The sequence below is a fragment of the Melospiza georgiana genome, chromosome 26 (assembly GCF_028018845.1).
Source record: "Melospiza georgiana isolate bMelGeo1 chromosome 26, bMelGeo1.pri, whole genome shotgun sequence".
NCBI classification, from domain to species: Eukaryota; Metazoa; Chordata; class Aves; order Passeriformes; family Passerellidae; genus Melospiza; species Melospiza georgiana.
Window position 1 is genome coordinate 4,226,392 of NC_080455.1, and position 14,325 is coordinate 4,240,716.

The 14,325-nt window shown below is 47.0% G+C and overlaps 1 protein-coding gene across 1 annotated transcript in view; it reads right to left on the reverse strand.

Moving 5' to 3' along the window:
* Positions 1–14,325, reverse strand: part of INSR (insulin receptor) — a 58,063-nt gene that overhangs the window by 13,573 nt on the left and 30,165 nt on the right. The window contains 8 exon segments of the mRNA XM_058040760.1: positions 1,615–1,816; positions 2,444–2,611; positions 3,169–3,419; positions 4,021–4,147; positions 6,392–6,606; positions 6,847–6,991; positions 7,821–7,966; positions 10,874–11,189. Of these exon segments, the coding sequence (XP_057896743.1) occupies positions 1,615–1,816; positions 2,444–2,611; positions 3,169–3,419; positions 4,021–4,147; positions 6,392–6,606; positions 6,847–6,991; positions 7,821–7,966; positions 10,874–11,189 (1,570 nt within the window).

Consider the following 14,325-nt stretch of genomic DNA (forward strand, 5'->3'; position numbering starts at 1 on the left):
GTCACTGCCAGAGAAAGCTGAGCCCCAGGAGGTGTGACAGTGGCTCCTGGAGTGGGTAATCAACATGCCCAGGGGGAAGGAACTGTGATTTCCAGAGGGTGAGATCAGCCCTGCACTGAGGCTGGATCCTGCCCAGGGATCAGATCGCTGGGAGCAGGGCAGGAGGGCACAAATGGCACATGGAAAACAAGAAGATATCAGGGAGAGACTGCTGTGATTCTGCTGCCCTGGCATCTCCTGTTCCCTGCTGGCCTCAGCCCTGACATTCCTCCCGTGGCTGGCAAGCTCCTGCTCTCCAGGAGAGGCCACACAGCACCTCAGGAGAGGTCACTGAACTCTCAGGAGCCACAAAAAAAGCACCTGAAGTAAATTAAACCACACTCCCTGCTCCCTGCCAGGCTCTGTGAGCAGGTGATGGCACAGCATTCACAGGAAGAAGAATTCTGATTTATGTGCTGACAGCCTGGAGCTGCCAGGGAGGACAAGCAGGGCACGTGGCAGCAGGGAGGCCTCTCCAGCACTGCCTTGTTTTAGAGGATTAGCTGGCCATGGGATGTGGGGATTGCTTCCTCAGGAGGCTGACAAGGTGGCACATCCTGGTGATTGGTTTCTTCCTAAAATACATACCCCAGAAACTGGCCTGGCTGCACAATAAAATTGGGGGTGAGGGAAAAAAAAAAAAAGAAATCAGAGTGTCAGAATTGTCTGCCTGCATCAGGAGGAGTTTGGCTCTTGCATTTGGCTTGGTTCTCCTCTGCTTTAGAGTGCGTCATGTCCTGGCATCCTGTGGCACACTGAAGCTCATCCTGATGGGGACCAACAGCAAAATGAGGGGTTCTGCTCAAGCTTCCAGGTGAGGAGTGCAGGCACCAGGGCAGGGAACCCCAGGGAAAATGCTCAGTGCAGTGACCCAGCTTTTGTCAGGCAGCTGCAAATGCAGCTTTGCTGGCTGAGGGCAGCAAGCAGAGAATAAATTTAGAGCACAAAAGGCATGAGAGGGAAGAGGGTAAATCACCACAGATCCTACCCTGCTCCCCAGCACTTCCTCCCCAAGGCTGCAGATGAAGTGTGAAGACATTCAACACCACTTAATGTGACACCAAGTGTGCCACTGCAAACAGGACATTCACCACCCAGGCACTCGCATTCCTCATGGTATTGGAGGCATTTCCCACACTAAGTGAAGGGAGACCACAAATACCACGCTGGAGGACGAGGCTGTGGCCTGGTACACTGCCCTTCTCCTTTCTTTGCAACTCAATGAGAAACTTGACCACAAAATTTCAAGACAGGAAAAGAAAATCGCTATTTTTGGCATCATCTGATGCCAGATGAGCTGCAGGCTGTTTGTTAAGGATTCTCACTTTATTCTTGAGCTGAGGAGAATTCAGGGACAGGAAATGAAAGCAGGAGCTTCCCAATTTGCAGGAAGATCTGCGGTAGGTGCTCTGCTCTCCCGATTCCAATATCCCCACCCAGCTGGACTAGACAGGCTCATGGAAGCCTGGCAATGTGGCTGTATCCAAGCTGGTATTTTTATTTAATCCTCAATTACAATTTTATTTAATCCTCAATTACATTTCCCTGCCCCTAAGCCGTGTTTGATGTTCTCACCTGGGCACAAAAACCTCATTGTGGAGATAATTCTCGAAGGTCTTGCGGAAAGCAGATTCCTCCAGCTCCTTCTGGATCTGAGAGTCTGTTTTAGGACAGGAGCAACATTCCCCACTGACATCCTCAGCTTCACTCTGGTTATACTTCTGGGGGTCTTCAGATTCAAAAGGAGGAGACCAGGTCCTTGAGGGCAGCTTTAATCCTGGGACAAAACAGTTTTAGTGTCACTTGTGCCTGGCTTTGCAGAAGATGTTTGATCCTACACAAAGATCCCAAACCAGTGTACACAGGATTCACGGCACATTTGGGCATCTCATATTTCACACCCAGGCTGAACAGTTCCCTCCTTTCTGACAGGAATTTAATTCAAAAATGCTAGTTTTGCAATGGAGCTTGGATGCTGCTTATCCTAGTTCAGGTAACACAGAGCAGCAGGTGAGATTTTGGAAGTCCTCAGTGCAATTCTGTGTTCTCAAGGAATTCCAAATCAGGCACCAGCTGCCTTCAAAAATTAACTTGGCCCTGAGCTCTAACAGCACCCAAATTTTTAACTTTACTATCTCCATTGTTGCTATTAAACTCATAATTCAGTTTAAAAGGAGCAAGGGCAGAAGGGACATTCCCCAAAAGAAAAAACATGTGATTATTTTATGAAAAACATTTTTAGACCTTTTGCACATACCTTGGCAGCAGCACCTAATGCAAGAGAACAGGGACAGAGCTGATTCCAGAAAACCAGTCCTGAATCCAGCAGGACCCCAGAGCAAGAGAAAACCCCAATTGTGGGAGAGACTGAGGGAAAGGGCTGGAGGGAGAAGCAGGCACTCACCTTTGAGGCAGTAATCGAGTTCATAGAGCTCACTGTCCTCTGCCTGCTGCTGCCAGTACACCAGGTAGTGTGTGATGTTCCCGTTGGGCTCTGAGGGAGGCTTCCACTTGAGGATGATTTGGGATGAGGAGTTGGAGACAGAGATGGGATCCAACGGGACCGACGGAACTGTGGGGTGGGCAAGAGACAGAGTCACTGCACTGCCCTCAGAGCCAGCACAGGAAAATTCCCATTTCTATGGCAATCAAGCATTCCCTGGCACCCAGCAGGCTCCTCCAGCCTGGGCTGGATCACCCTGGAGGTCTCCTCCAGCCTTATCTTAATGAGGCCACACAAACTGGGTGGAAGAGGTGACCATTAGCACCATGTGGAATCACATCCCTAGTTTAGGAATTCCCTCCTACAAAGCAGAGCATGGGAAGTTTCCTGAATAATTCCTCCCTCCCAAAGCAGGGCAGTGGGAAATTTCCTAAATAATTCCTGGATAATTCAATAAAGTTTCCTGGATAATTCCCTCCTACCAAAGCAGGGCAGTGGGAAGTTTCCTGGATAATTCCTCCCCACCAAAGCAGGACAGTGGGAAGTTTCCTGGATAATTCCTCCAGGGCAGTGGGAAATTTTCTGGATAATTCCTCCCTACCAAAGCAGGGCAGTGGGAAATCTCCTGGCTAACCCCCAAGCAGGGTCAGTTAGGCCTGGCTTTAGCCCAGGGGTGCTGCACTGACCCGTGGCATTGGTCTGCACGTAGATGATCTCGCTCTTGGCGCCATACGTGCGTCGCTCGTCGGAGAAGGTGACCAAGGTTTTCACAAACACTGCATACTGTGTCCAGGGCTTCAGGCCCCTCAGGAGCCAGCCTGGCTGGGCCTGGGCTTTGGGCTCGTTGGAGCGTGGTGGGGGATCCACATCCACAACTGTCCAGCTGTTGGAGCCACAGGCGTCCTGGCCATCGAACTCCGTCACGTTCTGGTAGGGACTTGAGGAAAGAGAAGGCTCCAATTAACAGAATCCTCAATCAGGCTCTTAAAAACATTTCTAAAGACACACTGGAAGTTATCACCCTTTACCTTTCAGATAAAGTAAAATTATCTCATTGTATTTATTCTGAAAGGGAGGCATTGCGAGCTTTGTCACCTGGGCCTCCAACAGCATCACAGAGCAGGATCTGTGCCCAACATGACCCCAACAACTAAATCCAGACTGATTATTGTGAGTTTTATGAAAATCAGCTTGGTTACCTTGATTATACAAGAATCCTTCCCACCTCAAAGGGGATAAAACCCTCAGCATTCCACAGAGAGAGTGGGGAGATGAGAAACTCCATGGTTTGAGTATGTGTGTCTAGAACAGCAGGAATAACTAAAGTTGGGATTGTTCTTAAATGAGGAACTGTGACTGTGCACAACTCAGGGATCTCAATGAACACTTTTACACAAGGATATCACTGGAAACTTTAGTGCAGGAGCCACAAAATCAGAGACTGAAGAGCTTTGCCCATCCAGCAGGTTTAACATCCAGCTCTGAATGGCAGCTGCTGCTCGTGGCAGCCCAGCAAGGCCACTGAGGGGGTCACTTACGCCTCCTTGTAGAACAGCATAAACCCCAGCAGGTCACGGAAATCAGGGGGCCAGTAGGGCTCCCACTTCAGCAGGATCTTGTCATGAGAAGTCCTAATGGAAGAAAATTTCAGCAGTTCGTTTTCACCTGTAACAAGTGAGAAAAGTGACAAGAGTTTTATTGATGCTGGAAAATGAAGCATCAAACATAATTTAAATTTTGTTTTTAATTATTTTAGAAGTTTAAGATGAATGTGAGGATGTTGGCACTGAGAAGAGCTGCTCAGTAAAACCTTCTCTTACCTGGCAGCCATTCCTACCTCAAATCAGTGGCTGGTATCAATGCCCTCCTAAGGTTAAATTTTTCTATGATTTCATGAAAATGACTCTGAAGAAGAGCTGAACTAAATTCTACAAACTGAGAAATCTAAAGGCAACACATTTCACAATTGATGATGATCTGCACAGCAATATGGTTTGCACAGAAGGCAAGAGGCCACAAAAATGATGCAGACAAATTTCCAGCCTTGCCCAGGAGCAGTGAGGTCCCTCTGCAAACAGGAGGAGTTTGCAGGAGGATGGAGCTCAAGGGTATGACATGTTTTGTGCCCCCAGCTCAAGGGCTCTGACTGAATTTGCTATTCCTGCAATAGCTGCAACAGGAGGAAGAACATTTCTTTCACTGGCACCACATCCAGAACAAACTGGGGAGCTTTTTTTTCCCCTTTCTATTTTTTTTTTTTTTAGTAAACAGGATGCTGCCAGTGTGAAAGCTGAGCTTGAAATGTAAAAGCAAACAAAAAGCCAAACAACCTGGCAAGCTGTGGTTTGAGGTGGGGGTGTCACAGACACCAGCTCAGCAGGGTGAGGGTAAAGCTGGCAAAGAGAAATCCAAAACTGTCTCCTCCAGCTGCCTTCACACCAAACACCAGCCCAGGAGCCACAGGCAGAGCTGGATCTACCCAAATCCAGGTTCATCCCCAATGTGGGAAGAGTTTTTCAGTGTCCCATGGGAGGAGATGAACTTTACAGACAGCTGATTCCTTGTGCTCCTTGCCTGTGCCCGGCTGGAGCTGTGGTGCCCCAGAGGCTCCGTGTGTGTTTTTCACTGCTCCTGCCAGGTTTCAGGTCACAGCCATTGCATTCCCCTCTCTCTCTGTGCTGGCCTGGCTGCCTGTGGTGATGAAATGTGGGAAACCATTTCAGAGCAGGAAACTGAGTCAACTGAAAGATCTTCACTTTTTAGGTCTGTTCGCAAACAGCTGCATCAATGAGGGGCAACGAGGACAGGATCAGAAATCACAGAATCCTGGAATGTTCTGGGTGGGAAAGGACCTTGGGCTCTTCTTCCAGGGCTGTCCCCAAAAGCAGAGGGACAGTGAAGCCACAGGATGCCCAAGCTGCCCTGCAGGTTGTGAGCCAGGATCTGAAATCCCAGTTCAGTCAATGCTGGGCTTTTTTGTGATCTCCCAGAACCACAACCCAACTGCATGGATGGGTCACTGCCCCTGTCCCCATGTCCTCCACAGAATATCCTGAGCTCCAAGGGGCCCATGACCACCTGCACATGCTCCTGTTCCTGTGTGCAGGTGAATCTCTGTGGGGCTGAGAATGAATCAGAGCAGAGAGACACCACCAGCTCAGAACAGAGATGGATTTTCCTACCCCTGATTACTTCCACAACAGAGCCCTGGTACAAAGAGGGAAAGGGGATTGTTGGTGGCACAAAAAGGGAACAAACAGCAGGACTGGGGGTGCAGAAGGACTGCATTTCTTGCAGTATAAGTGTCTGCAGAACCCCATCTTCAGCAGCAGAACTTCAAAGCCCACCCTGTGCTGTTTGCTGACACAGGAGCTGTCTGATTGTTGTTCCTGAAGAAAGCTGTTGGGTGAAAAACCTCAGAGAGGCATTGCAAAAATTGTTGGAAATTTTTCCCTGCCTGTTGTCATGGCAATTGCCTCACGTGGCTGCAGGGATGGGTGGAAATCCTGTTTCTCCTGTGTTTATTCCATGTTGCCTCATGACATGGGAAAAGCAGATTATGACTATTAATCAGGTACTCAGCAGTAACACAAAGTCCCAGCCTGGGCTGAGGTTATGTTGTGCTAAACTCTTCAAAAAGACAGAATAAAGACATTCCCAGCCCCAAAAACCTCCCATGGTTTTGTGGGAACAAGGGTGCCAGAGGGAGATCTCATGGGGAATTTTACTTGTGGCACAGTGACAGTGAGTGCACAGAAAAGGGGCACATCTGCTGCTTTATCTAAGGGATGAAAAGGAACGAAAAACCCATGAAAAGCATCATGGGCTGGGCTGGGAGAGGGAGCAGCATGAGCAGAGCAAGGCAGAGGGACAGGCAAGGGAAGCAAAGCTTTATTTTGAGGCTCTTACATGAGGCCTGATCCCCGTTGGTCTTCAGGGCTATGTCATTCCTCTCCTGACGCCCCTTAGTCCCAGAGATCTCCTCCATCTTGTGGATTTCTGACAAGCACAGCTTGGGGTTGTAGTGGAAGAAGAGTTTGCCCCGTGCAATAGTGAGGTTGTGTTTGCTCCAGTCCCAGAGCTGGCGAAGATTCTGGTTGTCCAAGGCATAAAAGGAATAATTCCTGAAAACAGAAGAATGAAAAGATGGGTTGGGAGGGGATGCATGGAAAACTCTTTTTGCACTAATTCAGGCACCAAAGAAAAATGAATGCAAATTGTTTGCCCTGGCAAGGCACAAGACACAGGCAGAGTAACATTTAAAAATAACTTGGGAATTGTTTCCCAATACAAATAACCCTGATAGAAGTGGCACTCCTGGTACTTCAAAACATTCAAATAAAGCATCTTTTGAGAGAACTCACCCAGCTTCAAGTGTCTCTCCTCTGATCAGATGGAGCTTCCGAAAAAAGGAAAGGGAAACCAAGGCGTAAGAGCGGCGGATTTTTAGGTAACCTGAGATTTCTTCTATCAAGCCAAGGTTTGCTTCCAGCTCAGCTGCTATGTTATCTACAGAGAGGAAAACATTGGGAAGAGTTTTCTGGTATCACAGAGAGAAACATCCACATATTAAATTAATATTAAAAAATTAATATTAATATGAAACAATAAACATGAATATGAAACAATTAATATGAATATTAAACAATTAACATGAATATTAAACAATTAAAGCCCAAACATTCATATTTAACAATATTAATTATTGTATTTGCTGAGATCCTCGTGGCAGGGAGGAATGATGAATCTGACTCCATGTTCTCAGAAGGCTAATTTATTATTTTACGATACTGTATTATATTAAAGAATACTATACTATACTATTCTATACTATTCTATACTATACTATACTATACTATACTAGACTAAAGAATACAGAAAGGATAGTTACTATGCTAAAATGCTAAAAAGAGTGCTAAAAAGATAATAATGAAAAATTGTGACTCTCTCCAGAGTCCTGACACAGCTTGGCACTGATCGGCCAAAGAGTAAAAATTACACTAAAAACCAATTAAACAATCATCCATGGGCAAACAATCCCCAAACACATCCCACATGAGCAAAACAGAGGAGAAGCAAATGAGATAAGAATTGTTTTCATTTTTCTAAGGCTTCTCATCTTCCCAGGAGAAAAATCCTGGGCAAAGGGATTTTTCCAGAGAACGCGAACGCGACAATTAATAAACATTAATATTTAATTTCTTTACGTTAATTCAGGAGAACTGGCAACCACCAATTAACAAAAACAGTCAAATGAAAGCCTTTGCTTTGTGCTGGTTTCTCTGGGTCCCTCTGAGGCTGAGGAGGTTTCCCTGGCTGCCCAGCCGTCCCCACTTACTTCCCCCGCGGATGTTGATGACCAGGCTGCCGTTGACCACGGTGCAGCCCCGCAGCTCCTGCGCCGATGTCACCGAGTCGATGGTCTTCTCCTTGCCAAAGTCACACACCTTGGGGCAGGGCCCTGCACAGGGTGTGCAGTGCAGGCTGCAAAACAGCACAGGAGGGGTGCAGGGTCAGGCACGATGGCCCCAGCAGTGCCCAAAAGCTGAGTGAGCAATCATCGTGGGGTTCGCTTTTTAGGAACTCCAAAGAGAGGCACAGAATCTTGGAATGGTTTGGGTTGGAAGGGATCTTAAAGCTCATCCCATTCCAACCTCTTTCCACACCAAGCCCCATCCAGCCTGGCCTTGAAAGTAACTGCTAATAAATTCAAACAGTCTTAAATTGCCACTTCCACACTTCAAAGGTGAATCATTCCATCCCTTCCTACAAAACAAAATGAAGTGGCCTGAATTATTATGAAGAGGCAACTGGCTAGGATGCTGCCCAGTGCTCTCCATCCCAGGGCTTTCAAGATAATAAATCCCAGCCCAGTATTCATCTCAAAATCATTAACCAAACGTGTAATTGATGAGTGGAGAGCTGGCCCTGCATCTGGGAATCCTCTGATTGAGGACTGCACACAATGTTGCTTTAAAAAAAGGCAAGAATGTGCTTTGTGCTCTGGGGAAATACTGCTTAAATAGCACGAGCTGATGGCTTGCCCTGGTCACACCACCACAAGAATGTGTTCCCAACTAGTTCAGAGAAAGAAATGCTCTAGGAAAAGCAGGGAGCAGAGCTGTGAGGTCCCACTGGCAGCAGCCTGGAACAGCACAGGGGAGGCCACGGGGCTGTTGCACAACCAGCACAGCCACTTTGGGGGCTGCTTGTTGGTTCTTTGGAAAAACAAAACAGGAAATGGCATAAAAAGTCCTGTTAAGAGTGAATTCCCTGAAATTATTATGGCAGGAGCAAGTACATGCAAGCACAAAGTGACCAATATTCATAGGAAATCTGACTCACCACAATCTAGAATTGTAATGCGGGACAAACAACCAAGTTTTCAGTGATAAACAGCTCAGCACCATAAATTATTTAATTCCTTTGTCAAAACCCCCTGGGAATAGACAGAATGGCTGTTCCCTGCTTTGATTCGTGCTACACTTGTTTGTTACATTGTGCATTTATGTCTGGCACAGCTTGAACCTGCTCAATGAAAGTAATTACAGGGATGAGGGACTGATATTCTGAGAACGAGCACTCCGAGGACGCTGTGCTCTCTTCATTAGCCACGGCCTCTCCCTGCTGTGCTTTTCCAGCCTGGCTCCCTGGCCTGAGGCTGCTCCAGAGGGGAGGGAAGCGGGGTTGCTAAATCCACTGCCCACCTCCCTCCTCCCACGCTGTGGATGCTCTTCCTTGTCCTCTCTCCATCTCCCTTTCTCGCTTTTTCCAAACTTGACAGCAAGCAAGGCAAAAATAAACTACCAGCCCATGGCAGGGAGAGCTTTTAATGGCTTGAATTAGCAAGGTATTAGTTTGTAAATCATATTAAAGCAGGCCAGGTGATTGCTCCAACTCCTGTGTGGATGCTATGGGACAGAGAGAGAGAAACAGTGAGCGTTTCTCACATTGGCTTGTGACAATTTTTAGGGAGTTGTAAGGATGTGATAACCTGTTATGTATAAACAATCTGCAGGTGGTGTCCTTCTACTTCTTCTGTCTGTTCTTCCCAAGGATGGTGTATGAGGAAGATTGCACTAAACAGTTATTTAGTTGTTTGCACTGGATGTTTGATTGTTGTATTGCACTAAACAGTTATTTGGTTGTTTGCACTGGATGTTTGGTAATTTTTGCTTTTCACATGATTTGTATCCTATGACCACATGTTCTTTGCCTTTTCCCCCCACTAATTATCAGCGTTGGTGGTCTCTTCCCTGGTCAGTCCCTCCCCTCACCCCTCCTCACTGGTATCCCATTGGCCATGGTCCTCTTCCTCCACCCTCCATTCCCCCAGGTGTAAAAGTCTCCTGCCATGAGCCACGAGTGCTTCCCATGTGGGTTTTTCCATCCCAAGTCAATAAACAGAGGACATTCATCCCCTGCCTCATCTCCACTTGACAGAGCAAATTCTGCTTCATTATCCCCTTTCAGTGCAAAATCTCCCTCATTTCCATTTGTCAGTGCCAATTCTGCCTCATCTCCACCTTTCTGTGAAAATTCTGCCTCATCTCCCACTTTCAGTGCAAATTTTGCCTCATCTTCAGCTTTTACTGTAAATTCATCCCCATGTGGAGAAGAGCACTTCTCGTCTTTTGCTTTCATCTATGTGAGGCCATGTGGGCTGGGGTCCCCAGCCAGCTGGGTTGGACCCAAACAGCCCATCCAGACATGGATTCTTACACTGGCGCCCAACGTGGGGCTCAAACCCACAACTCTGAACTCCTACAGGTGGTGCCCAACGCGGGGCTCAAACCCACAACCCTGAGATTAAGTCTCATTTTTACTTACAGAAGATGTTTTTGTTAGTTAGCCAATCAAATAGAATGTATCCTATCATTCTATAAAAACCACGTGGTTCTCTTGAATAAAGAAGTTTCAACTGCGTTTCCTGGGGAAGCCTGTGGTACAAGAGGGACTCCTCTCTTCTTGATGAGCTGAGAATTGATTATATGAAGGGTGGTGACGAACTGTCAGTTGGCTATCTGAGGGGTGGTAAATTGATTGAGAATCCAAGGTTTTGTCTCACTGTGCTGTGTTGGAAATTTGGTGGGGGTGGAGGAACGTTTTTGTAAAATTTTTTTTCTGAGTTCTGTTTGTTTCTTTTACATATTTTAAGTTAATAAAGTTTTTGTCCCTTATTCCTGAATTGGAGCCTGTTATGCTCTATTTCTGGTCACATCTCACAGCAGCCACTGGGGAGAATATATTTTCATGGGGGTACTGTGTCAAACCACGACACTGTGTCACTCTCAGCACAAGAGTGACCCACCTGCTCTTGACACACCACCCAAACCCCATGCCCAACGAGGAGAAAAACCCCAATTTTCTCCCTGCAGCCCAGGTACTCACTTGCTGGAGTTCATGATGTACCCTGAGGGGCACTCGTGCACGCACTCGTTGTTGTGGATGACGTGGCAGCCGGACTCGCGGGCGTTCTTGCACTTGTTGTGCAGCTCCTGGCAGAAGCTGAAGGTGACGCAGCGCCAGCCCTCGAAGCGGTAGTGCCCAGGGGGACAGTTCTCCACACACCTCCCATCCAGGTAGAAGTTTTTGCAGGCCACACACCTGGTGGGGTCGTTGGGCTCCGTGCAGTCGCCCAGGCACTCGCTGTGGCAGCACTGCCCGTCCCCCGTGCAGCCCTGGGACTTGCAGGCAGCGGGACACACTGGGGAGAAACACCAGAGGCAGGTGAGTGTCACTGAGAGCCTGCACACGTGTGGCCTGAGAGGTTACAGAGGTGGCACCTGGTCCTGCTTGTCCCGGGAGCAAAGGGGCAGCCATGGAGCATCTGCCTTATCTACAGCTCTCAGTGAAAATTCTGCCTCATCTCCACCTTTCAGTGCAAATTCTGCCTCATCTCTACCTTTTAGTGCAAATTCTGCCTCATCTCCACCTTTCTGTGTAAATTCCACATTTCAAGAATGTTTTTGAGGAGTCTTACCATTCATCCTCACAACTCATCAATGCTTATCTTCAAAAGAAAACTGAGCTTTCCTGCTCCCTCAGTCCAGCAAAGAGGCTCCAGGAGAGCCTTGGTTTCATTTCTGAAGCTCAGGAGTGATGAGACTCCACACCAAGAGCTTCCCAGCCTGGCACAGCCAGTTTAAGCCAGAAAATTGTTGTTTCTCAGTAAAAAACCGAATTTCCTACAGCAGTACTGCCAATAACACATGTCCAACAACACTTTTACACAACCCTCCATGTTAATCAGGATTTGCTTCCCATCTGTCTATCACCCTGTCCCTAGTTTCCTGGAGGAAGCCCTGGCACCAACACGAGCTCTTCAGCGGCTCTCCCAACAAGTCCACATAGAAGGGCACCCACGAGTGTTACTGCTTGAGGTTTTTATGGTTTTCTGTTTAATTACTCATTACTTAGCACCCCACAACTGCTTTAACGAGCGGTTTGGGCTTTGAACTCCAAACCAAGCAGAGCAAACACCGTGAGTAACTCGGAGGGCAGGATGAACAAACCCAGGGAAGCTCCAGGGCAAGGTCAGTCCTGCCCCTCAGCATCTCCACACTCACTCTGAGAGGTCCAAATGAGGCTGAAATGGTCAAGCCCAACTCTGTAACCCAGAACACACCAATAACTCCATGTCAGGAAAGAGAACAGAGCTGGAATCAGCACTCCAAGAGCCAACACCAACACTAAGCAGGGCTTCAGAAGCAGGAAGAAGGGCTTTAGATGGGGAACAGGGACCTGGATTTATCCTTGGAGATCCAGCTGTGAATTACCAAGATGCAGATCAAGACATCCCTTGTCCTCACCAAACCAGAGTGTTCTGTCTGAGGGAACACCTGAGCATCTCCTGATGTCCTGCCTGAGCCCCCCTGGAGAAGGGAGACAGCAATAAATCCTGAATTAGCACCATCTGCCCCAACATTTCCCCAGCTTTCTGTCCAATACTCAATGTCCAGGCAGAAGGGGCTTTACTAATTTATTATTTATTTTATCCTGACCTGGTGATGTCCAGAGATGAAATATATTATCTCTCTTCTGAAATATTATCTCTAAATTCTGGTTAAGGCACCTGAGCAGACCAACATGGAATGTGGTCAAGTTTTATCCAGCCAAAGGAGCAGCATGTGGGAGCCACAGCACAACATGTTGGGATGATCCAACCCCCAGCTGCGTTAGGAAGAAAATCCCCCTCCGGCCCATGTCAGGGGATTGCAGAATTAAGTGTGTTAAAGCTGTTAATGCCATTCTTGGAATAAGCAGGACTAGATGAGGTAGTAAAGATGAGCAACCTCTGCTCTGCTCCAGCCTGATAAATCCCTTGAAGAAATATGAAATGGAAAAAGCTGAAATTCTACCACAAATCTCAAACACCTTACTGCTTCTTGGTTAGTCCTTCAGTGCAGGTGTTTTCTCTGTGCATCACTCATCCATTACAAAAAGCACATTACAAATTAATTTCCTTTCCAACTTTTGGCCTTTTTCTAGAAACGGGTCTTATTTTGTGAACCTGTCACAAGCAGAACTTGATTGAAATGCAACAGCCAAATAGCAACCTGCAGGTAACACCTTGCATTAGACTAAATATAAAATGAGAAGCTTGCTTTAAAAGCCAGGTTATACATGGATATTTTAAATGGTTATACATAGATGAACAGAGTCTAGCAACAGATGTCCTGCCTGCAGTTTATTAGAAATATTTGCAACAGAAAATTCCAGATTTTAGTCCAAAGCACTATCAAATTTACTAATTCCAGCTGGAATATCAAGGTTTGTGAACAGGGGGAAAGCCTGGGCTGTTTCTCCCACACCTCCCCTGAGACAGAGATGTCCTGCAAGGAATCCTGCTCTCAGTGTTCCTCACCAGCATTTCCTTAAAAAGGGACTTTTCCCCTGCCTCTTTCATGCTCAAAGTTTAAAGTATCCAAAGTATCCAGTATTTGTTTTCCAAGGAGCAGCCAGGTAATTGGGAAAAGCCAGCCCTCATGCAAAGCACCCGGTGACACATGGCACCTACTTAACATTCTGTCACACAATATTTTTATTTAATTTGTTATGGAAACTAATCTTCAAAGCCCTGTGCTTATTTACACATTTTGAACTCAGCTGCAAGTATTCACAGGGGCAGAAACCGCCTAAAGTCCCCACTCCAAAGGTTTTCAGAAGATACAATTAAAGTATTTTTAAACCATTCTTAACGTTTCTCTTTTTCCTGTTCCGCCAGCTTTTGATGTCTCAAAGACAGCTCGAAGAAAGCAAAGCACCCAAGGCAACAGTTCTTTTTCCATTAAGCACTCAAGACCAGAAATTCAATCACCATTTTGTGCAAATCCTCATTACCCAAGATCCTGAACAGATGCCATGACATTATCAAAGTCTGCATGCTAGAGAGCACCTCAAGTTGTGTAAAACCCCTCCAGAGCATCTTCACTGGGGCTTCTTACAACTCTTACTCCAGGTTATGTCACCCAGATGGGCCAGAAACATGGGTTTTGTTTGGGATTTTGCTGCCACTTTGTGCTTTCACTGCAGTTCAACAGTGAATAGGTTTGTGCACCTCATTACCCTTCTCCACTGAGGTCTGTAGACCCCAATAATTGCTATGGCATACAGAGATTTGCCTTTTTGCACAAAAAAATTGGCTCCTCAAGGAATGGTCCCAACCCCAAGGCTGCCAGAGCTTCAGGAATGTTTGGACAAGGCTCCCAGGGATGCTCAGGGTGGGATTTTTGGGGTGTTTGTGCTCCAGGATCTTTGTGGGTCCCTTCCAACTCAGGACATTCTGTGACTCTAAGGTGGCTTTTGGGAGCTCTGGCAGATGGGGAGGCTCAGGAGAGGTT